This window comes from Benincasa hispida, chromosome 8 (assembly GCF_027475165.1).
Source record: "Benincasa hispida cultivar pf3 chromosome 8, pf3_genome.v1.1, whole genome shotgun sequence".
In the NCBI taxonomy this organism is placed as follows: Eukaryota; Viridiplantae; Streptophyta; class Magnoliopsida; order Cucurbitales; family Cucurbitaceae; genus Benincasa; species Benincasa hispida.
In genome coordinates, this window is record NC_143485.1 from 33,745,259 (window position 1) to 33,771,076 (window position 25,818).

General features: G+C 38.9%; 2 protein-coding genes across 2 annotated transcripts; one reads left to right on the plus strand and one right to left on the minus strand.

Annotated features, from left to right (window-relative positions):
- Positions 1 to 9,142: 9,142 nt before the first annotated feature.
- Positions 9,143 to 11,197, minus strand: LOC150034524 (uncharacterized). The gene is made up of 3 exons (XM_090316768.1): positions 10,985 to 11,197; positions 10,146 to 10,936; positions 9,143 to 9,617 (listed from the first exon to the last, which is right to left on the minus strand). The coding sequence occupies exons 1-3, from the start codon at positions 11,195 to 11,197 to the stop codon at positions 9,143 to 9,145; spliced, it is 1,479 nt and encodes a 492-aa protein (XP_090172894.1).
- Positions 11,198 to 14,632: 3,435 nt separating this feature from the next.
- Positions 14,633 to 15,133, plus strand: LOC150034525 (uncharacterized). Its single transcript, XM_090316769.1, has one exon. It carries the CDS (start codon positions 14,633 to 14,635, stop codon positions 15,131 to 15,133), a length of 501 nt encoding a protein of 166 aa, XP_090172895.1.
- The last annotated feature ends 10,685 nt before the right edge of the window (positions 15,134 to 25,818 follow it).

Genomic DNA, 25,818 nt, shown 5'->3' on the forward strand with positions numbered 1-25,818 from the left:
CATCACTATAAACATGTAAATATACCAATGAGTAAACTCAAGCAAATGTCTCTACATGTAGCTGTAAACCATTCTCAGACATCATTAAATATTGTTATTCCTAGTTGAGAACGAGCCTAAACGCTCTAGCTCCCAAATGTTTATACCGACCAAGAGACCCATACTTCGGTCTCTCATCCAAAACTGCCTATGTGCACGTGGCCACACTAAGTACCATCATATTTTAGGTACTTTCGCTCAGATAATTTCTCGAATTTGTCCTTCAGTATCGAGCTACTATGATACCTTCTCATATGTCCTTCAATATCAAATTGGCCAGATACCTTCTCAAATGTCCATCGGTATCAAATTGGCCAGGTACGTTCTCAAATGTCCTTCGGTACCTAATTGGTTAGATACCTTCTCAACGTCCTTCGGTATCAAATGTGTATTTTGTAACATCAACTTAAGTTCCATTGCCTAGTATTTACACAAGAGCTGTTCCATTGTCACTCATTTACACAAGAACCCATTCTCTCATAACCTTCCTCTAGGAAGTATATATCAAAATCAGAACATAGCTTTTGTAATGGTTACATAGCATACCTTGGCCTGTGCTACACACATACAAGCTGGGAAACATGCATTAAGTTATTCTCCAACCATTTGTTGCTTGAGGAAGTATAAATACATCATTAATGTCAGTGTGCTTTACTTGATCATATGTGCATGAGTATTAGAAATCTTAAGTTTACATAGTCATTCACAGTTCGTCACGCTCTTATTGGTTTATACGCTTCCCCTAGCTCTTCTTGGCCTGAAAAGATATAATTCCCGATTAAACTACTTAGAATTCCTAATAAAATACCTCAAATAATTCATTTATTAAAGGAACTTCCATCAATACAAACAGCTTTATTAGCGAGATCCCCCTGAGCGATGCTAGTGAGATCCCCCTGAGCGATGCTACCGAGATCGTCTAGAGCGATACCAGCGAGATCCTCTATAGCGAGATCAAGTTTTTCCTGTGAAATTCTTAGCGATACTCACCTCAATTCCTAGCGAGATTTCCTCTTAGAGCGAGATCCTCCTTACAAAATTAGCGAGATTTCCTTTATAAGTGAGTTCCTTATGCCCAAATCTCGCTATAATTCTCCACGATGAACTGCTTACTTGCTATTCACAAGTAGCTGTCTGCTTATGCACTAATCCCCTATTATAACTTCAAAAAATTCATAACTTCAAAAAATTCATAACTTCAAAAAATTCATAACTCAAAATTCAGAGCTCTTTTCAAGAAACTTCCTTCTACAAACTTGTTTAGATTTGAGTTAACTTCCTTACCTTAAAATTTCAGCCCAGAATTTCTTATAGTTTGGCTTGGAACTTCCAAACTTCACCTCGGGCCCTGATTAATCTGTGGTTCTGCCTTTTCTGCAAATTCTTCACTTTTGTTCTTCTCCTTTTGCAATTTTTTTTCAGCAAGACAACTTTGAAAACTAGATTCTCCCAGCTTTCAAATGGCACTGAATTCGTTAGATCTTCTCTTGTCAATTGCCGAAACCATGCTTTCGAAGTTTCACTTCTCCTTTTAATCTTTCTGCCCCTTCTTGAATTCAAGGAGTAGATTGCCACATCACTCCTCACTTAGTGCCTCCAGCCAGACTAATGATTGAGTTTCTTCATTAAATATATTTTCCTTCCCTTCATAATCCCTAAAAAAAAACATGAATTTCTACTTAATAAATATGTAATAATATCCCTTTGGCTAAACATGCTTATCTAAGGAACCTAAGTTCGGGGTTTACACCTACTCTTATGCCACTCACCTGCTTAAGTTGTCTTCCTCATGCATAAGATTTCCTTTGCATGAAACTTTATTTGTCCAACTCTTACTATGCCACCTTTCGGTATAGCCATTTATCTGGATGAACTCATCAGCCTTTCGTAACACAAGCCTCTGCACCGCTTCATCGTTTAGTCCATTGTGTAGCTTCTGCACATCATCGCTTAGCTCCATCATCTAATGGATCTCTCACTGTCACTTAACATTCAACCCTCTCACTGTCTCTCCCTATAAGCATCTAGTGCTTGTGTCCATCACATAGCACTAACGCCCCATCGTGTAGCTCAATCGTTTAGTAATATCTCGCTCTCAATGATCTCGTGCATAGCCTATTGTATAGCTGTTGTGCCTATCGTTTAGCTCCATCGTGCAGTGCTAACGCCTTATCATCTAACGCATCCGCTCATCGCATAGCATCATCGCCCAACGCTTGCGTCTATTGCGCAATGCCCATCGCTTAGCATTCTACCTATTGTGTAGTGCTCATGCTCATCGTATAGTGCCATCGTGTAGTCTATCGCTTAGCATCCGCGCATCGTCTAGCACTCAACTTATCATCTAGCGCCCGCTCAATGCTTAACACTATCGTATAGCGCTATCGTTTAGTCTCCACGCTTATCGTCTAGCGCTTGCACTGATTGTGTAGTGACATCGCCCATCGTTAGCTTCATCGTGTAGCGTATCACTTCATATCATTTAGGGCCACCCAAAGCTATACAATCATCTGTCCAGTGCCTTGTGCCCAAGCTTCTCTCGCTCTCTCCACTCTCGCTCACGCAGCCTCAACGCATGAGCAACTCTTGGCAATGCCTCTTGCCAATGCTTCGACCAACATGCGTCCTACCTCACAAACGCATGGTTGCCTTTGGCTTAAATGCTTAATCTCTTTTAAGCCTCTATTACTCAGGCTCGTCTCATGCGTTAATGCTTCCTAACACCCAACGCATGGCTTCTTTTGACCTCACACTTAGCCAAAATTCTACTAGTTAAGGCTTATCTCCAAACTACTCAAGAAAAATCTATTTAACACTTAGAAATTTTCCTCTCTCTTTACATAGAATTTAGCTTACACATAGTTAATTCCCTTAATTACCTGCTTAAGTAGGGAAATTGAGATCCGGGTTTCACAAGGTACCATAACCACTTATAAACTAACATTTACTCTTTTTCTTGCCCTTCAAATATTCCTCTCCTCCACTATCCCAACAAGAAATCTCTCACTGCCTACAACCCAAATATTCAATGACTCTTTCAACAAAAATCACATTAGAAGATGATAAACAAAGATTATCACACATGGTCACACTCAACTTTGACTTAAGACCAAATTAAACTACTAATTTCATTTTAAATTAAAGTACCAATTTCATTTTAAAGGTGAGAAACCTTTTAGTAAGAAAAAATGGAAAAATGAAACCAAAAGAGAGAATGTAAATTACAACAGAGTCACAAAGCTAAGATTTTACTTTTCATTATCTAAACATGGAGACTGAAACACGAAGTTGAAATAAGACATTGCAAGGCACATTCAAGCATTTTAAGGGAGAAAAATAACAAACAATATCCAAAGAATTATATCCATTCACTCTAAAAATGGTTGCACATAGTAACAAATACAAAAGCACATATAATCAAAAGCAAATGCATGGTTTGAAGTTGCCAACAACCAAGTAGAAATGTCACAAACTCAACAAATTCACATATCTTTTATTTTATACATACAAAGGGAATGTATGTATCTTTTAGACTATCAAGACCACGTAAAAAGTTCCTAAGAGTTTCTAACACTTTGACTCTCAAAACAATTGAAAAAGGGCTAAAGCATCGTTTTGACTCTATAAAGATTCTAACAGGAAAAAAAGACATAATTGGGTGTTATTGTCTAAAAAAAAAGGTTGGCAAATCTACTTCATGTTAGAGTATATTAACATGCAGCGAAGGAAAAACGAAATCAATAAGCACTCTAATCATACTTAATTTAAGTTTAAACATGCTTCAAAGTAACCTTTACAGAAGATAGTTTATTGAACACAATATCTTTGAAGTATCCTCTCCAAATCCAGCTGAAATCCACGTGAAAGAGCTTCAACCTTCAAGTAGACAACCACCAAAATCTTCTCTACTATTCTCTTGCAAGGATTGTGTAATGGAAATACTAAATTGAGCTGAAAGTATATAAGATATGAAGAGAGATCGGTGATTCTGCAGAGTTTCTATTGAAGTTCTTAATAAGCATGAATCATAATTCATTTCAGCACTTAAATTTATAGAGCTTTCACCGCAAATACATGGTTTGCATGAAGGGCAGCTCCTACTTGATTGAGAAAATGGAGAAATGAATAAGGTAGTTGAAGACTTAATAGAGATTTCCAACATTTTGGAAATCTCAACTTTGAAAATCAATTTTCAAAAATATTTTCCAAAAAAAATGATATCTAAAATCAATTTTGTAAATTAAACGTATTTAATTAGTTTTATAAAATTAATACAATTAACTAATTTGTAAATAAAACTAACTAATTAAACCTTTTAATTAAAAATAATTTAATATCTAATATTAAATTAATAAAACCAATTCCATCAAAATGAAATTATTTAATTAATATTTAAATTATATTTAAACATTAATCGTTTCTCCAATTTCGTTTAATTTCGATAAAATTAAACTTTTAATTGTATTGAATACAATAAATAGAAACCCTAAATGATTTTGAACATTTCAAATTCTAAACCCTAGTTTCAAATCTTATCAAGATTACTCAATTTACTAATCCAAATTACAAGCTAGTAGATGAACCTTATATACCTACAAATCATGACCTCTAACGACTTGTAATTAATTAGTTTAAACTCTTTAAACGAAATTAATTACTATTCTTTAACTACCAAGACATTCCACTATAGCTTGATAGTCACACTCTCCTCACTATAGATATATTTCTATCCATTTTAACTATAATCGGTAAGTCAATCCTTCATAGGTCGTTCGTATTTACGGCTGGGTCAAAGATGACCGTTTTACCCCTGTAAATACATCTTGCTCCTCAAGTTCCCACTGATCCTCCATTGAACAATTGGTTTATAGTCCAACTTATAAATCAAAGAGAGGGTGGGGCCCGGTTATTCAAGACAAGACATTAGCGCTTAAGAGAACTACCCATTTGCTAACCCTAAATCGGGTATGAGTGAATTTCATATTGCAAGGCTATGTCCCCAGCTATCTATCTAGTCTTATTCCGAAAATGAGAGGCTTATTGAACAGTGTTGTTGGACTACTCTCACCTATGCAAATCAAAGGATAATCCAAATAAATAGGAGTTCATAGTTAGCGAGTTACCTTAGGTCTTTCAGTTTGAGATAGTCAGTTTTAACTGTAAACGGTTGTTATAAAGAAAAGTGACTATTTCGAGGTCCGGTCTTATGCAAACTCATTGCATAGTATGCCCCCACTCACATATCCTACATGAATGAGTTTTAGATCACATCATTCATATCAATATACAAAATGGGTCGCATCCAATAGTGTCAATAGGATGAGGTACCCAATCTCATCTGTATATTCATTTAGGCTACATACTAAAACATGGATAAATTTTTATGTCACCACATAAAGTTAAAGTATTCATGTTATAGCCATAGATTCATTTATTGGATTTTCATAGAAGGATATAATATCAATAATAATTTATTGAATAAAAACTCAACAACATTTTTATTGAAATATAAAATATGTTAACAACATTTATGAACTGCAAATTTAGGCTATTCCCAACACTTCAAATATGCAAAAAAGAGAAGGAAAACCACTACTTAACTAAACAAAAACATAACAATAAAAAAGGTCTGCAAGTTTGCAAGATAAATAAATGTTAGTCTAAAGAGGGAATTGATTACCTGAAAGAGAACAAGCAACAAAAGGATAAGGTATATAAGATTGTATGTTATTTTCATGCCAGTTATTTAACTGCAACAAAGTTATAGATTAATGAAACCTTTTTTTTTTTTTTTTTACTTTTGAAGTCATTTACATCCCATATTCACAAAGAACCTATTTGTAACAATGGTAAAATATGAATACAATGGTAAAATATGTAACAAACACTCTAACTTGTAACTAAATCTACCTAGTATAAAAGGAGATTTAATCATATATGAAAGTGTGTAAGGAAAATAGAGAGTTGTACTCGTCTTTAAACTGTTCTTCAAGAAATTAGTCCCCTTCTGGTGGATCGAACCACATACATCTTGGTGTTCATCTTCTTCTTTTCCCTTCTTGCATGTTGGTTCTTCTTCCTTTATCAGAGAGTAGCCATTAGAGAGAAAATATCAAGCTTTCTTTTCTTGTTCACATTAAATGATGTGTGATTAAAGGAGAAACTTTGTACCTCTGAATGTGATGTTTTAATCTCAGCAACGTAGAGGAAGGAGGACCACTCACCTTAACACTTGTCATTTAATCTATTTCAAAGATCCAAAATTAGTTTTATAATCGAGGTGGTGAGATTAAAAACAGCCCCTGAAATCCTCGACCCATCTCACAGCTCCCTTGCCATCTGCATACCCATTCGATGTTTGGGATCCAATAAAACCTTCCACAACATGGGAATAATTGGAATGTTTTGGGTCAATCGATTTGGGGCTTTGGTTATCTATCTAGGATTGCAATTCAACATATCCAGTTATACTAACCAGTTCCATGCATAAAAGTTAATAATTTTTGCAATAAAACACATCATATCAACACAATGATGTGATTTCTTTTTTAAAAATGGAGTAGCAGAAATGAATATAACAGAACAACTGAAAGTGAATTTTTTATGTAAGAGTATAGCAACTCAAATGTACCTACACTACTTATCAAAACTAGAAGTAGTAGACAAGAGCTCCTTTTTTGGGAATGGTGTATTATCATCAGCATCTCTGGTAGATAGCTCTAATGCTGATGAAGATGGATGAGCAACCCTTTGCTTCTGAAGGTCCCAGTCGTTGTGTTTATAGTTAAGATATTGCATGTATTAATAGTCCATTAACCTGCAAAAAAATATCAACTAAAATTATTGAAGTAAAGAAATAAAGAAGTAAAATAATCAATAGATTGATCTACATGTTAGAAAAAAAAACGTGGAGGACAAATATGAAAAATGAGAGATATATATATTTTCCATTCAACTAAGCATGCCTTTATATAGGCTTACAAATATAACCATAGGAATGCCAATGGTTTAAAGCTATAAATGTCATCAAATGCTCATAACTCACATAACTCCTATAACTCAAAAATCACTATTGTTTACAAAAAACTAAAAGTCACATTAAATGCCACAAATAAAGTTTAATAATGACAAACTTTTCAAACCCCCCCCCCCCCCCCCCCCCCCCCCCCCCCCAAACTTGATTTGTTACAAACCAAGTAAACTCCTTGCATTTTGATAAAAGTCATCCACAACTTGAGGGTGCTTTTTTTATTTTTTTTGTGAAAATGTCCGCCGCTTGGTCTTGTGACTTGATATATTTGAGTTCCACTTCTTTCTTCGTAATGCAATCCCGAATGTAGTGAAATCGGGTATCAATGTGCTTGCTCCTCCCATGAAATACCGGATTTTTGGCTAAGGCAATGGCTGATTTGTTGTCAACAAAAATCTCCATTGGACCTTCCATTTGAAACTTCAACTCCTTCATTAAGTTTCTTAGCTAAATTGCATGACATACACATGAAGTTGTTGCGACGTACTCTACCTCGCATGTTGATAATGTGACTACGGGTTGCTTTTTTGACATCCATGTGAACGTCGTTTCACCAATAAAAAAACACATATCCCGTAGTGCTCTTTCAATCATCCAAATCACTACTCCAATCACTATCACAATAACCAACAATATCAAAATTACTAAAAGAGACATAGGAAAGACCATACCCAATCGTCCCTTTGATATAGCGAAGTATCCTTTTTGCCATTTTGCAATGTGTTTCTATCGGTTCCTCCATAAATCGACTAATAATTCCAACCAAATAAAGAATATCCGGTCTTGTACATGTCAACTATCTCAAACTTCCAACCAAGCTTTTGAAATATGTAGAATTTACCTTCTCTCCTCCATCTTGCTTGGTGATTTTGACTCCACATTCCATCGGTATTCCAACTGGATTAGCATAATTCATATTGAACTTCTTGAGCACTTCTTTAGCATAGCCCTCTTGGGATATAAAAATCCCATCTTCACCTTGTTTGACCTTGATCCCAAGATAGTAACTCATGAGACCAATGTCCCTCATTTCAAACTCCCTTGCCATCTCTCTTTTGAACTCATCAAACATGCTAGGATTGTTTCTGGTAAATACTAAATCATCAACATATAAACAAATGATTAGTATGATTTCACCTTGCATTTTGATGTAGAGGGCAAGCTCATAAGGACACTTCATATACTTCTTCTCTTGAAAGTACTTGTCAATCTTCGAATTCCATGCTTTTGGTGCTTGCTTTAAACCATAAAGTGACTTCTTCAATCGAAGCACTTTATCTTCTTCACCCTTGACTTTATAACCCAATGGTTGTTCACATAAACCTCTTCCTCAAGAATTTCGTTTAAGAATGTCGATTTGACATCCATTTGATGTATCTTCCAATGATTATGGGCTGCCAAAGTAATAATCAAACGAATAGTTTCAAGGCGAACAACAAGGGCAAATACCTCATCATAGTCGATGCCATGTCGTTGGCTATACCCTTTCACCACTAGTCTTGCCTTGTGCCTCTCAACATCGCCATTGACTTTTCTCTTTATCTTGTATACCCACTTCACTCTGATCGGTTTGTGCCCTTTTGGAAGCTTGGTGAACTCCCAGGTGTCATTTTTCTCTATCGCTCGAATTTCTTCATCCATTGCATCCTTCCATTTCTTGCTTGCAATAGCTTCTTGGAAACTAATAGGCTCACAATCTCATAAAGACAATAGAGAATTATGTCATTTTGATTTTCATTTACCTCATTAAGTTCCCCGTAGACTTCGAGTTCCTCTTGGGCCAATTTCGTTCTCCGAATCGTTGGATGAACCTTCAGATGATGATCGATTGGTAGAATGAGGTGGCACCGGAATGGGTAAACCTTCACCCATTTCATCCCTGGTCCGCTCATTTTCATCATCTTCTTCAAAATATGGAAGGAAATCATACTCCTCCTCTTGTATATTCCAATCCCAAGAGGCTTCCTCATAAAAAACAACATCACGACTAATCATTACCTTTCTATTCAAAGGATTGTAAAGATGATAACCCTTTGAACTTGCATCATAGCCGATGAAGATGAGTTTCTCGCTTCAATCATCGAGCTTGGTCCTTTTTTCTTCCGACACATGAGAATATGCAATACTCCCAAACACCTTGAAGTGATCAATCCCGGGCTTTCTTCCGTTCCATGCTTCTTGAGGCGTCTTGTCAAGCACACTTTTGGTTGGTGCTCGATTTGTCAAATAAAGCGCACAAGCTAGGGCCTCCGCCCAAAATTCCCTCGACATCTTCTTTTTCTTTAGCATGCTTCGTGCCATGTTCAAGATTGTCTGATTCTTCCTCTCCACCACGCCATTTTGTTGCGGTGTCCTTGGGACTGTTAACAGACGTCGGTTGCCTTTTTCATCACAAAATTTTTTGAACTCATTTGATGTGAATTCACCACCTCGATCAGTTCTCATGGCCTTAATTGTAAGGTTGCTTTCATTCTCCACACGTGCCTTAAATCTCTTGAAGATTTCAAATACTTCTGATTTTTCCTTCAAAAAGTATACCCATGTTTTTCTAGAAAAATCATCAATAAAGAGAAGGAAATATTTACTTTTACCATGAGACTCTAGTTTGATCATTCCACACACATCATCATGGATGAGTTCTAAAGGCTTCTTTGCTCTTGTCATAGACTCCTTCGGAAAACTACTTTGATGATGTTTGCCAAGCAAACACCCTTCACACACTTGGTTTGGCTTGTGAATGTGTGGTAAACCTCGCACCATATTCTTCTTCGAAAAATCTTCTAGACTTCCAAAATTAAGGTGCTCGAACCGTAGATGCCATAGCTAAGAGAGATCTTCATAACACGTCTTCCAGCATTTTGGAACATCATTACATATATTCAAAGGAAACATTCGGTTGTTGGGCATGGAGCATTTAGCAATAAGTCTCTCATGATTATCCCTCAAATACAAACAATTGTTTTTCATTTGAACTTCAAAACCTTGCTCTAACAATTGTCCTACACTCAATATATTATTTTTTGCATTGGGAATGTAATAAACATTTATGATATATTGATTTTCTCCATTTTTTAACCGAATGAGAATTTTACCTATTCCTTTGATGGCGGCCAAAGAATTGTCTCCAAAGGCAATATTACTTTTCTCCATCTCGTTCAACTCCACAAACATCTCACGTTTTCCACACATGTGATTCGAGGCTCCTATGTCAAGATACCACATACTATCTTGACTCTCTTCTTCTCCCTTTGAAACCATAAATAAGGTTCCATTCTCCTCTGCATAATTGGATTGCCCTTGATGGGCTTTTGATGTGCTAGCGGTTGATCGGTCCTGATGCTTTCGATCAATCGACTCTGTTTGAGATGAGTAACACTCATTCGCATAATGTCCATATTTGTTACAATTATAACATTTTACCTGAGATTTATCTCTCCCGGACCTTCCATCATATCTTCCACGACCTCGACTTCCTCTTCCTATTGAGGATTCAGACGAGTTTTCAGAAACATCGGTGTTGGCTTCACCTCTTCCACCATGGCCTCGAACACCATGACCTCTTCCACGTCCATGACTATTCTCCTCCTTGATTTTGAGTTGGAGAAGTTGTTCAACGGTCTCTGTTTGCTCCATCCTCCTTTTCTTTTTCTCCTCATAGCCTTGTAACGAGCCTATAAATTGTTCAATTGTCATGTTCTCGAGATCCCGTGTCTCCTCGATCGTCGTGGCAATAATCTCAAACTTTATATTTAGGCTTCGTAGAACCTTCTCTATGACACAAACATCGGTGATTTCTTCATCATTTCGTCTCAATTGGTTGACGACAGCCATTACTTTTGTGTGATATTCTGCTATCACCTCCTTCTCCTTCATTTATAAAGATTCAAATTCACCATGTAAGGTTTGCATCCGTACCTTTTTCACGCGATCAGCTACTCTATGAGTCGATTGGAGCTTGTCCCATGCCGCTTTTGACGTCTTCGAATTGGCAATGGTCTCAAACGTATCTTCGTCCACCGATTGATACAAGATATAAAGGGCCTTCTTGTCCTTCTTTTTTGTCTCCTTTAACGCATATCTTTGCGCTGGATCGTTTCCAGCTTCTGCTTCTTGGAAACCTTTCTCCATGATCTCCCACACGTCTTGTGCTCCTAGTAACGCTTTTATCTTGATGCTCCAATTGTCATAGTTGATCTTGGTAAGCATTGGTAGTTGAAGTAAACCTATCTCCTTTTATTTTTTTCTCTTTTCTTCAGTCACCGTGTGCCAGCCCTCACCATTCGCCTCCTCTTTCGTCCGCCGCCACTCGACCCATCCCAAGCCATCAGGCCGTTCTGCGTTAGTCCCAGCTACGCCGTACGGGTCTCTGTTCGCGCCGTTTGCCTGTTCTGCGAGGGGCCCAGTCGTGGTCGCTCCAGCCGCGCGTCCCAGCCACGATCCGATCCATGCCAACCATCGCCGGTCGTCCCTCCGTGTGCCATCGACCGTGGGTTCCAGCCGCGTCAGAGTTTTCTTTTGTTTTCAGTGCCGTTCTCATCCGCCGTTTGTCCTCAGCACTGTTAGCAGTCAATTCACGACAGTCCGGCCGAGCGTTCTGTTGGGGGTGAGTTATTTTCTTTGTCTTGTTGGTAGCTCACTGCCTTTTTGGGGTTCTTGGGCCTAATTTGTTATTGGTTTCAGGAAAATGTGTGTCAGTGAAGGGACTTCTCAAGCGGAGTAAGATCTTGTTTTGAACAGTGAGTTATCCTGAGGTAAGGGATTTACTATTGATTGCCCTAGGATGTTGTTAGGCCTACTGTGAAATATTTTATTTCATATATGAAACTGTGATGAAATCTGCTATGGGTATTGTGTTGAATTCGATAAGTTGGTTTTGAATTATTCCTACTGTGATGAATTTGGATGCAAGGATTAAAGGTTACTGTGATAAGGTTGAAGCATGGATATAATGTGGTAAGGTCTGACGTTGGGTACTGATGTATGAGCTATATAATGTGTTAAGGCCTAACATTGAGTTGATGTATGAGTTATGAGTGGACTGAAATAGTTGATGGAAATATGGGGAACGGTGTTAAAGTTTAATGTTAAGTCATGGCCTTGATTGCATGTTTATGTTTAAATACGTATTGATGTTTGTAAGCTTATGTCCGTATGAGATTTAGTGACTGTTAGTATACCATTGAGCCATGCACATCGCATGTGTGAGCCTTCGGCCCACACCCTATGTTTAAGTACGGTGTTCTTTTTGGGATCACCCCTTGTAATTATGTTGTGACCTTTGAGTCACTACTTATGAAAGCGTGCCTTCGGGTTCGCCCCTTATGCCTATGCCTATGCCTATGTTTATGATGTCGTTGTGCACTTTTGGTCCAATGGATGGACTAATAGTTCACTGAGTGGGGCCAGTAATGGGCCACTTATTGAGTATATTTTTATACTCACCCTTTTCTCTCCCTATTTTTCAGGTAAGAGTAATGACAGACTGGCGCATGACAAGAGAGATCCGTGACCTAGTCATTAGGACGTTTCACTGCTTCCGCATATAGCACTAAGTTCTAAATTCTGGTTTAGGACTTAGGCGTCTTTCGCTATTATGCAAAAATATATCAATTTTATTATTTGACTACCTAATTTCAAACATTTGTTTTAGTAGAAATTAGGGGTACCTCAACTGTTAAATTATTTTATTTTATCTTGCTTTAGTTATTTATTTTTATTTACTTATGTTTTCCCATCCTTGCTCGTTTCAGCATTATTAAATAAAATTTTTGGCTCTTTAATTTGATGATTTAAAAGATATTGTACTATGCATGCATGAAGTAGCATCCTAGAATACTGTAGGAAACTAGGGTCGTTACAGTTGGTATCATAGCATAAGTTTTAGGTTTTGTAGACTGACTTACGTCGTGAGTCTAATCTGTTCCTTATGGCCACAAATGGATCTTTCGTCATCGCCAGGTATGTCGTTTTAAAACCTTTAGGGAATTATATATACCTGGAATCCTACTTGTGTGCTGTCATTGGATGGTTTACCCTGCTAGTGTGTATTAAAGTGTTGCGTGTGGTCACCAGGTATGGCACCACGCACTAGAGGAAGGGGCGGTCGAGGCAAGAAAGTAGTTGGGGAGCAAGACCCTGACTTGCAAGAACCCGAGGTGCAGAGCCGAGAGGTGCGGGACCCGCCACCTCGCGACCACTTTGGGTCAACCTGGTAGGGGGGTTAGACCAAGAAGCGGGCCTCAAACTTCGACTGTACCCCCACCAGAACCGTCATCCTCAGAAATCCCAGTGGAATATACGACTATGGCTGCAGCTATTGGGAACGTCATCATGCAGGCCGTGGTGGGATAGCTAAGGGGTATGGTGGCCGAGCAGATCGCCCAACATGTACAATCATAGCAGGCGTCATCCTCGTCGGCCCCGTTACCACCAGTTCAGAATCAGGATAAGGCCACGAGTCGGACCATGGTAGGCCCTTCATTGGAAGCTAGATACCTGCGAGATTTTAAGAAATACGATCCCCTGACGTTTAACAGATCCTTAAAAGACCCCACAAATGCAGAATTGTGGTTATCCACTGTTGAGGGGATCTTCCAGTACATGAGGTGTCTAGAGGAGTAGAAGTTGCAGTGTGTCGCTTTCGTTCTCATCAACAATGCCAAGCGCTAGTGGCGTTCGGCTGAGAGAATGATAAAAGCCGGTGGAGGCCAAGCCACGTGGGACCAGTTCAAGGAGTGGTTTTATGAGAAGTACTTATCTACTCATGTGAGGTACAACAAGCAGGCTAAGTTCATGAACTTGAAGCAGGGAACCATGACAGTGGAAGAGTATGAAGAAGAGTTTGATAAATTGTCCTGTTTTGCCCTTGACCTAGTGTCTACCGAAGCAAAGAAGGTTGAGAGGTTTGTACAAGGACTCCGAGACGGGGTGCGAGGCATCGTGCAAGCCCTGGAGCCTTCTACCTACACTGCAGCCTTACGAGCGGCAGCACGCGTGGGTTGTCCTTCAGGGATAGAGTTCCTGAAGTCCTTTGACGGAGGAACTGGCCCCCGGCCAGAAGAGGAAAGTTGAGCAAAAAGCTTCGGGACCTCCGCAGAAGGTCCCGAGTACAAGCAGGCCAGTAGGGAATGCTCAACGACAAGCTACGACTTCAGGAGGAGTTTGGAAGGAAAGGACGGTGTGCAAGTTTTGTGGAAAGCGTCATTGGGGACGCTGTCTGATAGACATCGAGATATGTTTCAGATGTAAACAGGTATGGCATACGGTAGACCAATGCCCTAATAGTGGTTCTGGAAGTACGGGGGTCAGCCCCCGAGTTCGTATCAGGGTAGTTCAAGTCGACACCAGCAACAGGGTCGGATCTATGCCACAAGTCGTCGGGAGGCTGAGCACTCGGGAATAGTGGTGACAGGTATACTCCCAATCTTGGGGCACTATGCCTTAACATTGTTTGATTCGGGCTCGTCCCACTCTTTCATTTCGTCATTGTTTGTGAAGCATGCCATATTAGTTTTGGAGCCTTTAGGCTATGTTTTGTCAGTGTCTACACCGTCGGGAGAAATTATGATAGCCAGTGAAAAGATAAAAGCATGTCAGTTAGAAATAGCAAACCGCACCCTCGATGTGACTCTGATAGTATTAGACATGCGCGATTTCGATGTAATTCTGGGCATGGATTGGTTGGCTGCCAACCATGCTAGTATAGATTGTTCTCGTAAGGAGGTGAATTTTAATCCTCCTAGAAAAGCCAACTTTAAGTTCAAAGGGGTCGGGACAGTAGTGTTGCCTAAGGTGATTTCAGCAGTTAAGGCCAAGAGGTTGTTTAACCAAGGTGTCTACAGAATATTGGCTAGCATAGTTGACACAAGGGAAACCGAGGTTGCTCTAACCTCTGAACCAATTGTGAGAGATTATCCTGATGTATTCCCGGAAGAACTCCTAGTACTGCCTCCACCAAGGGAGATTGATTTTACAATTGAACTGGAGCCAGAAACTATTCCCATATCCAAAGCTCTATACAGAATGGCTCCAGCAGAATTGAAAGAATTAAAAGTTCAATTATAGGAACTGCTTGATAAAGGATTTATACGACCCAGTGTTTCCCCTTGGGGTGCACCAGTATTATTTGTGAAGAAAAAGGATGGGTCATTACGCTTATGCATAGATTACAGGGAGTTGAATTGTCACACCCCGCCTCAGATCACCCTCTTAGCCTAGAGAAGGGCATGACTGCAGCAGTTATTAACCCTTAGGCTGACATTTACTGCCTAAAAACTCTTGCGGGATAATGCATTCAGAACTTTGGGAAAATTCTGCAATTTCTTGAGTTGCTCTCAAACCTCTCCAATTCCACCTTAATCCATCTCAATTATGAGTTTCCACCACTCAAACCAAGGCTGAGAATGGTCGAGAAGATCCTCTTAATGGTCTAGTAAAGTTTTGAAGCTCCAATTTCATGAATTAAGCAAGGAGCAAATGGAAATCTACAAAGGTATACACATTAAAACCTTCCGTCTGTTAAAACTTGTTTCAAGCATGCTTTTGACTCAAATTAAGTGTAATTAGAGGGCTTAATAATTTGGTTAGTTTCCGTTTTATGCATTTTTACTCTATCAATTACGCCATTGTAATTAATTTTGTGAAACTAAATTGTATGTCATGTATGAAAACTAACCAACCATAAAAGTTATTGATTTTAGTTTATTTACTTAAATTTGTAAGATTCAAGTAGGTTTCGATTTTTAAAGGAGGTTTGCGTCTTCAATTTTCAAAGGTGGGTTGCGACGTTGGTTCCAATTTTCAGAGGTAATGTTAAATCAATTTAAATTTTTAGATACATAATAAGTTTTTGGTTTTGGTTGTCAGAATGAAGCTTACTAGAGCAAATAACTTTCTAATCTTTAATTTTCTTCATGGGGTCCCGATTCTCAGAGTGCATTAGTTCATGGTCTAAGAATATGGAGGAGGATAATCTTTCTTTTCTTTTAATTCCTTGTTTCATTTAATTCTAGACTCATCTTTTCTCTTCCTTTCTTTCTCATCTTTTGATTGTTTACTGTTTTGTTCCATATATGTAAGTGAGCAGTTGTTTGTGGGTCATTTCCAAGCCAGAGTAGAGTCCAGCCTTTTTGCTAAGAGTTAAGTTTGTATATGAGTTAGATGCAAAATCTTCATTGGATTGACTATTTAACTGTAGAGTGTTCTGTATTTGATTTTTGCTTTGGTTTTTGTTATGATAATATGCCTTCCAATGTCTCAATATGGTGTAATTGTCTCATAGTTTGCTAAATTTGTGTTGCTTCGCGGCTTAGTGAAATAATTGCTTTGTTGGTGTAAATTTGACATTCCCTTCTCGTTCGTTACATTAATGTTCAGTTGACCTTTATTTCTTATTGTGACTTGTTTGATTTAAAAGGTCGTGATTGTAATAAAGTTATTGGGGGGAGAGTAGGGAGTGGGGTAGGTATCACTTTCAAACTACTTGAATTCTTGTGGTTATTGCTACGGTTATATTTTGCTTCTTTTTTCCTCCTTGTAAATGTATCCTTAAATGTGTTGTGGACTCTTGGAGATTTAATCATTTGTATAGTTGCATGGCCTTTGACAAGTTTAATTAGTATGTAGTGTTGAAAAGTTTGTCATTTAACTTTACTTGTGGCATTTAGTGTGACTTTTGGGTTTTGTGACTTTTAGTTTTTTGTAACCAATAGTGATTTTTGAGTTGTAGGAGTTATGTGAGTTATGAGCATTTGATGACATTTATAGCTTTAAACCATTGGTATTCCTATGGTTATATTTGTAAGCCTATATAAAGGCATGCTTAATTGAATGGAAAATACATGTAACGACCCTAGTTTCCTATAGTATTCTAGGACGCTACTTCATGCATGCATAGTACAATGTCTTTTAAATCATCAAATTAAAGAGCCAAAAATTTTATTTAATAATGCTCAAATGAGCAAGGATGGGAAAATCCTGGGCCGAGGCCCCCCTCAATGGGTTCTAAGAAGGAGGGTGGCGCCCTGAATCAATTAATAAGCTTTTTGATTTGATTGAAGCGTACTCTGGCAACTTTACGTAAGGCAGAGTTTGGTTTTTTGGGGGTGATAGTGGAAAAGTCGAGATCTTTCATTGGCTCTTTTCATTCAATAAAAAATTGTGATTGACTTTGATTCCCTCCCTTTAATCGTACTTTAATCTAAGCTATTACTTCTAAGTAAATAAAAATAAATAACTAAAGCAAGATAAAATAAAATAATTTACCAGTTGGGGCACCCCTAATTTCTAGTAAAACAAATGTTTGAAATTAGGTAGTCAAATAATAAAATTGATATATTTTTGCATAATAGCGAAAGACGCCTAAGTCCTAAACCAGAATTCAGAACATAGTGCTATATGTAGAAGCAGTGAAACGTCCTAATGACCAGGTTACGGATCTCTCTTGTCATGCGCCAGTCTATCATTACTCTTACCTGAAAAATAGGGAGAGAAAAGGGTGAGTATAAAAATATACTCAGTAAGTGGCCTACTACTGGCTCCACTCAGTGAACTATTAGTCCATCCATTGGACCAAAAATGCACAACGACATCATAAACATAGGCATAGGCATAGGCATAAGGGGCGATACCGAAGGCACACTTTCATAAGTAGTGACTCAAAGGTCACAGCATAATTACAAGGGGTGATCCCAAAAAGGATACCATACATAAACATAGGGTGTGGGCCGAAGGCTCACACATGCGATGTGCATGGCTCAATGGTATACTAACAGTCACTAAAATCTCATACGGACATAAGCTTACAAACATCAATATGTATTTAAACATAAACATGCAATCAAGGCCATGACTCAACATTAAACTTTAACACCGTTCCCTATATTTCCATCAACTGTTTCAGTCCACTCATAACTCATACATCAACTCAACGTCAGGCCTTAACACATTATATAGCTCATACATCAGTACCCAGCGTCAGACCTTAACACATTATATCCATGCTTCAACCTTATCACAGTAACCTTTAATCCTTGCATCCAAATTCATCACAGCCGGAATAATTCAAAACCAACTTATCGAATTCAGCACAACACTCATAGCAGATTTCATCACAGTTTCATATATGAAATAAAATATTTACAGCAGGCCTAACAACATCCTAGGGCAATCAGCAGTAAACCCCTTACCTCAGGATAACTCACTGTCCAAAACAAGATCTTACTCCGTTTGAGAAGTCCCTTCACTGACACACGTTTTCCTGAAACCAATAACAAATTAGGCCTAAGAACCCCAAAAAGGTAGTGAGCTGCCAACAAGACAAAGAAAACAACTCACCCCCTACAGAACGCTCGGTCGGACTGTCACGAACTGACCGCTAATACTGCTGAAGACGAACGGCGGACGAGAACGGCACTGGAAACAAAATAAAACTCCGACGCGGCTGGAACCCACGGACGACGGCGCACGGAGGGCCGACCGACGATGGCTGGCGTGGAACAGATTGAGGCTGGGACGCGCGACTGAGCCCCACGCAGAACGAGCAAACGATGCAAACAGAGATCCGTGCAGCGTGGTCGAGCCTTGCACAGAACGGCCTGATGGCCTACGATGGGTCGAGCGACGGCGAACGGAAGAGGAGCCGAATGGTGAGGGCTGGTGCACGGTGACTGAAGGGAAATAAAGGGGGGGCGGGTGCTGGAGGAAGAAGAAGAAGAAGGAGAAGGAGAAAGGAAAAAAAAATTTATCCTTCAGCACGCACCCCTAGACCACTTAAAACCCTACACTTCTTCTAAAAATAACCAATATTTCCCCTTTTTTTTCATTTTTTTTTCAAACTGAATATCTTTGGGACGTTACACTCTTCCCCCCCCCTCCCCCTTTTAATAAACTTTCGTCCTCAAAAGTTCTAATCCTGGAAGAGCTTTGGGTGTAGTGCCCTCATCTCGTCCTCTCGCTCCCAAGTAGCTTCCTCAAACTGATGGTTCTGCCACAAGACCTTCAGTAGTGACACTTCCTTTTTGCGCAAAAATTTCACCTCCCTGGCCACAACTTGCACGAGCTTTTCCTTGTAACTCAAGTTCTCATTCAGTTGCAAAGACTTAAAGTCCACCATATACGATGGGTTCGTCAAATACTTCCTCAACATGGAGACATGAAATACATTATAGACCATAGAGAGGGATGGTGGCAAGGCCAAACGGTAAGCCACAGAATCGACCCGCTCCAAAATCTCGAATGGCCCTATGAAATGTGGACTTAGCTTACCCTTTTTCCCGAACCTCAGGACTTCCTTCAACGGCGCCACTTTTAGGAACACCTTGTCACCTGCTTTGAACTCTAAATCTTTCTGCTTGACATTCGCATAACTTTTCTGTCTACTTTGTGCTGTTAGCATTCTGGCCCTGATTTTCTGCATGGCTTCATTCATCAACTCCACTAACTCAGCCCCCACCAGTTTTCTCTCCCCAACCTCACTCCAGCAAATGGGAGACCTGCAACCTCTGCCATAAAGAGCTTCAAACGGCGACATACCAATGGTAGCCTGATAGCTATTATTGTAAGCAAACTCCACCAAATGCAAGTGGGAGTCCCAACTCCCTGAGAATTCCAATGCACAAGAGCGCAACATGTCCTCCAGTGTCTGATTTAAACGTTCTGTTTACCCATCAGTTTAGGGGTGAAACGTTGTACTGAAGTTCAACCACGACCCTAAAGCCGCCTTGAGGCTCTTCCAAAAACTGGACTGGCACACCATGCAACCTTACTATCTTCTTCATGTACAACTGAGCCCACTTATTCACCGTGTATGTGGGCTTTCCTGGAATAAAATGTGCCATCTTGGTGATTCTATCTATCACAACCCAAATCACCAAGAAACCCTTCGCTGTCCTGGGCAACCCCATAATAAAATCCATAGCCACACTTTCCCATTTCCACTCTGGCACATCAAAAGGTTATACCAAGCGTGCTACCTTCTGTCTCAGGGCCTTCACCTGCTGACAGACTAAACATCTACTGACATATTCAACTATCTCCTTTTTCATATTGGGCCATCAGTAATACTACTTCACATCTTGGTACATTTTGATACTACCTAGGTGCATCGAGAATGGAGAGTTATGAGCTTCAGCCAACAGTTCCCCTTTCAAGCCATCAATTGCTGGGACGCATAACCATCCCTGATACATAAGACCCTTGTCTACTGACATAGAAAATTCACTTGTTTGACCTGACCCTACCTGACAACACTTTTGAAGCAAGTCAGGATCACCCTGCTGAGCATCAATAATCCGTTGCTTTAAGGTTGGTTGCATTGTCAATTGGGCTAGCTGCGAGGTGACTTCCACTGCCACCGTGATCTCTACTCGTTCCAGGTCTCTACACAGTTGATCCTGCTTAGTGATCAAAGCGGCCGAATGAACTACCTTTCGACTGAGGGCATTGGCTACCACATTCGCCTTACCTGGGTGGTAGAGGATCTCACAGTCATAATCCTTTATTAACTCAAGCCATATGCGCTGCCTCGTGTTTAATTCCTTCTGAGTGAAAAAGTATTTCAGACTCTTGTGGTCGGTGAACACTTGGATCTTTTCCCCATACAAGTAATGCCTCTAGATCTTAAGGGCAAATACTACCGCTACCAATTCCAAGTCGTAGGTAGGATAGTTGCGCTCATGGTTCTTCAACTGGCGGGAGGCATAGGCGACCACCCTACCATGTTGCATGAGCACACAACCCAAACCCTTCTTGGAAGCATCACTGTAAATCACGAAGTTCCCGGAGTCGTCTGGTACGGTGAGGACCAGAGCTAAAACCAACCTCTGTTTGAGGTCCTGAAAACTGTCCTCACATGCTTTGCTCCAAACAAACGAAGCTCCCTTCCTGGTCAGTTGGGTTAACGGCATGGCCGTACTGGAAAAATTCTCTACAAACCTACGATAGTAACCGGCCAAACCCAAGAATCTACGCACCTCACTGACCATCATAGGGCGGGGCCAATTGGTAACGGCTTCAATCTTAGCTGGATCCACTGAAACCCCGTCCTTCGACACCATGTGCCCAAGGAAGGACACCTTCCATAGCCAAAACTCGCATTTAGAAAACTTTGCATACAGCTTGTTTTCCCACAGTGTTCCTAGGACCTTCCTAAGATGTTCCTCATGCTCTGCCTCTGTCTTCGAGTATACCAAAATGTTATCAATAAAAATTATTATAAAGGCGTTTAAAAAGTCCTTGAACACCAAGTTCATCAAGTCCATGAATACCGCCAGAGCATTGATCAGACCAAAAGACATTACAATGAACTCGTAATGCCCATACCTGGATCGGAAAGTAGTTTTCGGAATATCACTGTCCCTGATCCTTAGCTGATGATAACTTGACCGTAGTTCAATCTTGGAGAATACGGTAGCACCTTGTAGCTGGTCAAATAGGTCATCGATTCTAGGAAGGGGGTACTTATTCTTAATGGTCACCTTATTCATGTGAACCCCGAATCCCAATTTACACTTAAGTGTGTTTTCTTATTTAAATTGTCTTAATTTTTCACTTAATTGTGTGTCCGTATTTAAATTTGTATAAATAAGTTGAGTAGGTTGATGAGAAAGTTAGTATGAAATAGTGAAGAAAGAATGGGAATTTGAAAAGAAAAATATGGAATTGAGTTGGGAAAGTTGGGGGAAAATAATAAGTAGGTTGAGCTAGTATGGAATAATATGGAAATTAAGTTTGGAAAATTTGGGGAAAAATTCGGCTAAGTATGGAGAAATTAGATGAAGTGCGTTATGGCTGAAAGACTGAGAAAAATATGGAATTTATGTGAAATGCAAAAAATATGAGAAATTACTTTGGAAAAATTTGGAAAATCCGTGTAAAAGTATCACAAAGTGGTGAGCAAACGTGTAGAAGTTGCACGGAGACAAACAATTCGCAGTAGCTAAGAACGAGATCGTTGAGAGTGAGATCATCGAGATCGCTGAGAGCGAGATCATTGAGATCGAGACCAGCGAGATTGGAGAGGAAATGGGAGAGAGCGAGATTGGATAGAAGATGGGAGAGAGCGAGACCAGCGAGAAAGCTGGAGAGAGCGAGAGTGGAGAGAGCGAGACCAGCGAGAAAGTGGAGAGAGCGAGAGTGGAGAGAAAAGTTAAAGCTGAAGAGAGCGAGATTGGAGAGAGCAAGACCAGCGAGATTGCTGGAGAGAGCGAGAGTGAAGAGAGCGAGACTTGCAAGAAAGTGGGAGAGAGCAACACTGCCGAGAGCAGAAAGAGCGAGAGCACCTATGTGTTAGCCTTGCTTTGTTCGATTCGAACGTTACGCCCACGCCTCGCCTATGCATTAAACGGCCGAGCAAGCTTCTAGGCGATGTTTTTCGACGCGTTGGGGTGGATTATGCATGTAAAATCCTTAATTTGAATACAAACAAAGCTTGAAGACGTAAGGGCAAACGTCAATTAAAATCTAGGTGTCCGATTAAAAGAAATTCTTAAACCCTAAGAAATTGTGTTGGATGCATTTGGGAAGAACACATTGAACCAAGGTGAAGTCAACTTACGTTGATAAAGGGAGGATTAAACATTTGGCCATGCAGTCAAGTAGATGCTGTCAATCTCACGAGCAATTTGAACGCCTATAAATAGGGAGTTGGGATTTCATTTTCAAATCACACAAAAATCATAAATTTCGTAGAGAAAGTAGAGGGCAGTGAGAGTTCAGAGGAATGTGTCAACTTTGGACGAGAAGATCTTCCAATATACTCGTGCGTTTGGAGTGATTTCAAAGCCATCTGAAGCCATCTGAAAGCTCTAGAAGTCTAAGTTTCAGAGTAGGGCAGCTGGAGGAAAAATCTCAAAGGAACTGGGCTGGAGGTTGAGAAGAATGCAGAAGGGTCAGACTGTCAGATCAGTTTGAGCCAGTCTTGAAGATTTTGAGATTCCGGCCAACCCACGAGAAATTATGAGCGGAAAGTTTAGGGTAAGATTCCTAAGACATTTTATAATAAGTTTGTAGAAGGAAGTATTTCCAAATAAGGTCTAGAACTATGAGTAATCTAAGTTGTAAGTTGAATCTGGATTCTAGGGATGAAAAAGGGACCCGAGGAGCTACTAGAGTGAAAAGTTCCTAAGAGTTCGAGGTGAGTGGCTAAAATGTTTTCGAACTAAAACGTTGTTAAACATTTTTTATTACAACATTTACAGAAAGCATGTTTGCGAAAATAATTCTCATGCCTACTAGTTTTCTAAAGTGGTTTCCAAGCAAGTTTGAATTGTGATTTGAACGCATGCATATTGTTGAAAAACTATTTACATATGTATATGTATTGATTTTATCCAGCATGCGTTACCATCTTTAAAGCCATGTTGTATATGTGTTATACTGTACATGCTTTAAATAGAAAAGTTGTTTATAAATAGTTTTAGTAAAATGCGATGCCGAAGTACAAGGAGAAGGCATCCACCCAACTAGATACTGAAGTACAAGGAGAAGGTATCTATTGGTACTGAAGTACGTTTGAGAAGGTACCAAGCCAACGGGATACTGAAGTACATTGGAGAAGGTATCCTAGTAGCTCGATCTGAAGTACAAGGAGAAGGTTTCTGAGCAGTAGTACCTAATGTGTGAAGGTACTTAGTATGGCTACAGGTAAATAAAGTCAGAGATTGAGCAAAATGGTTCTCTCTAGACTAGTAGTTGGTGTTGGGATTATTTTACCAGATATACAATACTTTGATTTGAGAAATGATTTTACTGTTTTATGTTTAAAATAGTTTTATATACATTACGCTTGGAAATTATTTATGCTGCAAAAGTTTATATTTCAGATAAAACTATTTTTCTGAAATTATGCATGAGAATTTACTATGTTTTCTCAGTCACTCACTGGGCGTAAGCTTACCCCATTTTCAAATGTTTTTGTTCCCCCCCCCCCCCCCCCCCCCCCCCACAGGTAGCGGTCAAATCCTCTGAAGACAGCTCAATATCTGCTCTGCCACTAAAGGATGAAAAGACTTGCAACCGTTTGCTAGGTGGTTACTGTTAATATTGTACACATGTTACTATTGTTCATATAGGGACTAGGGTTTGTGGGTTTTGGGACTTGTAAATCTAATGTTGTAAATACTCTAAACATATTAAGTTTCTAAGTTAATAAATTGTGGGCCTACAGCCGTCCCGTTGCATATAATTTGTATTTGGTATCAGAGTTTTAGAAAATTGAAGTTTTTATTCAGTTCCTTCATGTAAGCACTAAGTCTCTCGGTAATTTGGCACTTCAAATTCCATTTTGGGGCTAGGTGTAATTTTATGGATTAATCCACTAAACCATTTGAAATTTGGGATAAACCCAATTTATACATTCTTAATTTCTATCATTTAATTTAATTTAATTTTGTAATAAAATCAAATTTAAATAAAAGTAAATTTAAATTCTAAAATTGAAATTTATAAATTAAAAAATGATTGATTTAAATAATTTAATTAAATAAATAATAATTTAATATCAAATATTAAATTAATAAAACACATAATTCATACATGAATCCTTATTCATGTAGTTAACATTTAAACCATTATTTAAATATTTTGAACTCTCCAATTATTTTTAATTTTCAACAAAATTAAACATTAAGTATATCGAATATAATTATCTAAATCCTAAATTGAAATTTGAACATTTCAAATTTCAAACACTAATTTCAAATTTGAATGATTCAAGTTCGCTCAATATTCTATCCAAGGTTTAATCTTTTACGAGCTAGTAGAGGGACCTTATAGACCTATAGATCATGAGCTCCAACGATTTGAGATTAATTAGTTAAACTCTTTAATCTGAATTAACCAATATTCGTTAATTACTGAGACACACCACTATAGCTCGATAGTTGCACTCTTCTCACTGTAGATATATTTCTGTCCACTTGATTTAACCATAATCATTAAGTTGATTCTTCACAGGTCGCTCCTATTTACAGCTAGGTCAAAATTATCGTTTTACCCTTGTAAATATATCTTGCTCCTTAAGCTTCCACTGATCGTCTATTGAACAATTAGTTTATAATCCAACTAATAAACCATGTCCCTCTTGTCCATGAGAGGGCGGGACCCTTTTGTTCAAGACCAAGAATTAGTACTTAAGAGAACAACCTATCTGCTAACCCTAAAATAGGTAGGAGTGAATTCCATATTGCAGGACTATGTCCCTAGCTATCTATCCTGTCTTATCCCCAAAATAGGGGACTTGTTGAGCAGTACTATTGAACTATTCTCATCTATGCAGATTAAAAGATAATCCCAAATAAATAATAGTTCATAGTTAGCTTAGGATTTAGATTGAGTTACCCTAGGTCATCGAATTAGAACAGTCAGTTTTAACAGTAAATGGTCGTTATTAAAAAAAGTGACTATTTTGTGGTCCGGTCTTATGCAAACATCTTTTGCATAGGATACCCCCACTTGCATGTCTCACATTGAATGATTTCGGGATCACATCGTTTTTATTAGTATACAAAGTATGTCACATATTATAGTGTCCCCAGGATGAGGTACCCAATCTCATCCATATACTTATAGACTCTTTTAGCTATATACTATAACATGATTCTCTTTTATGTCTCTACATAAAGTTAAAGTATTCATATTATAGTCATGGATTCATTTATTGGATTTTATAACATAATGCAATTTCAATGATACTTTTATTAATAAATAGAATATGTTTCCATGATTACGAACTACGAGTTTTAGGACATTCC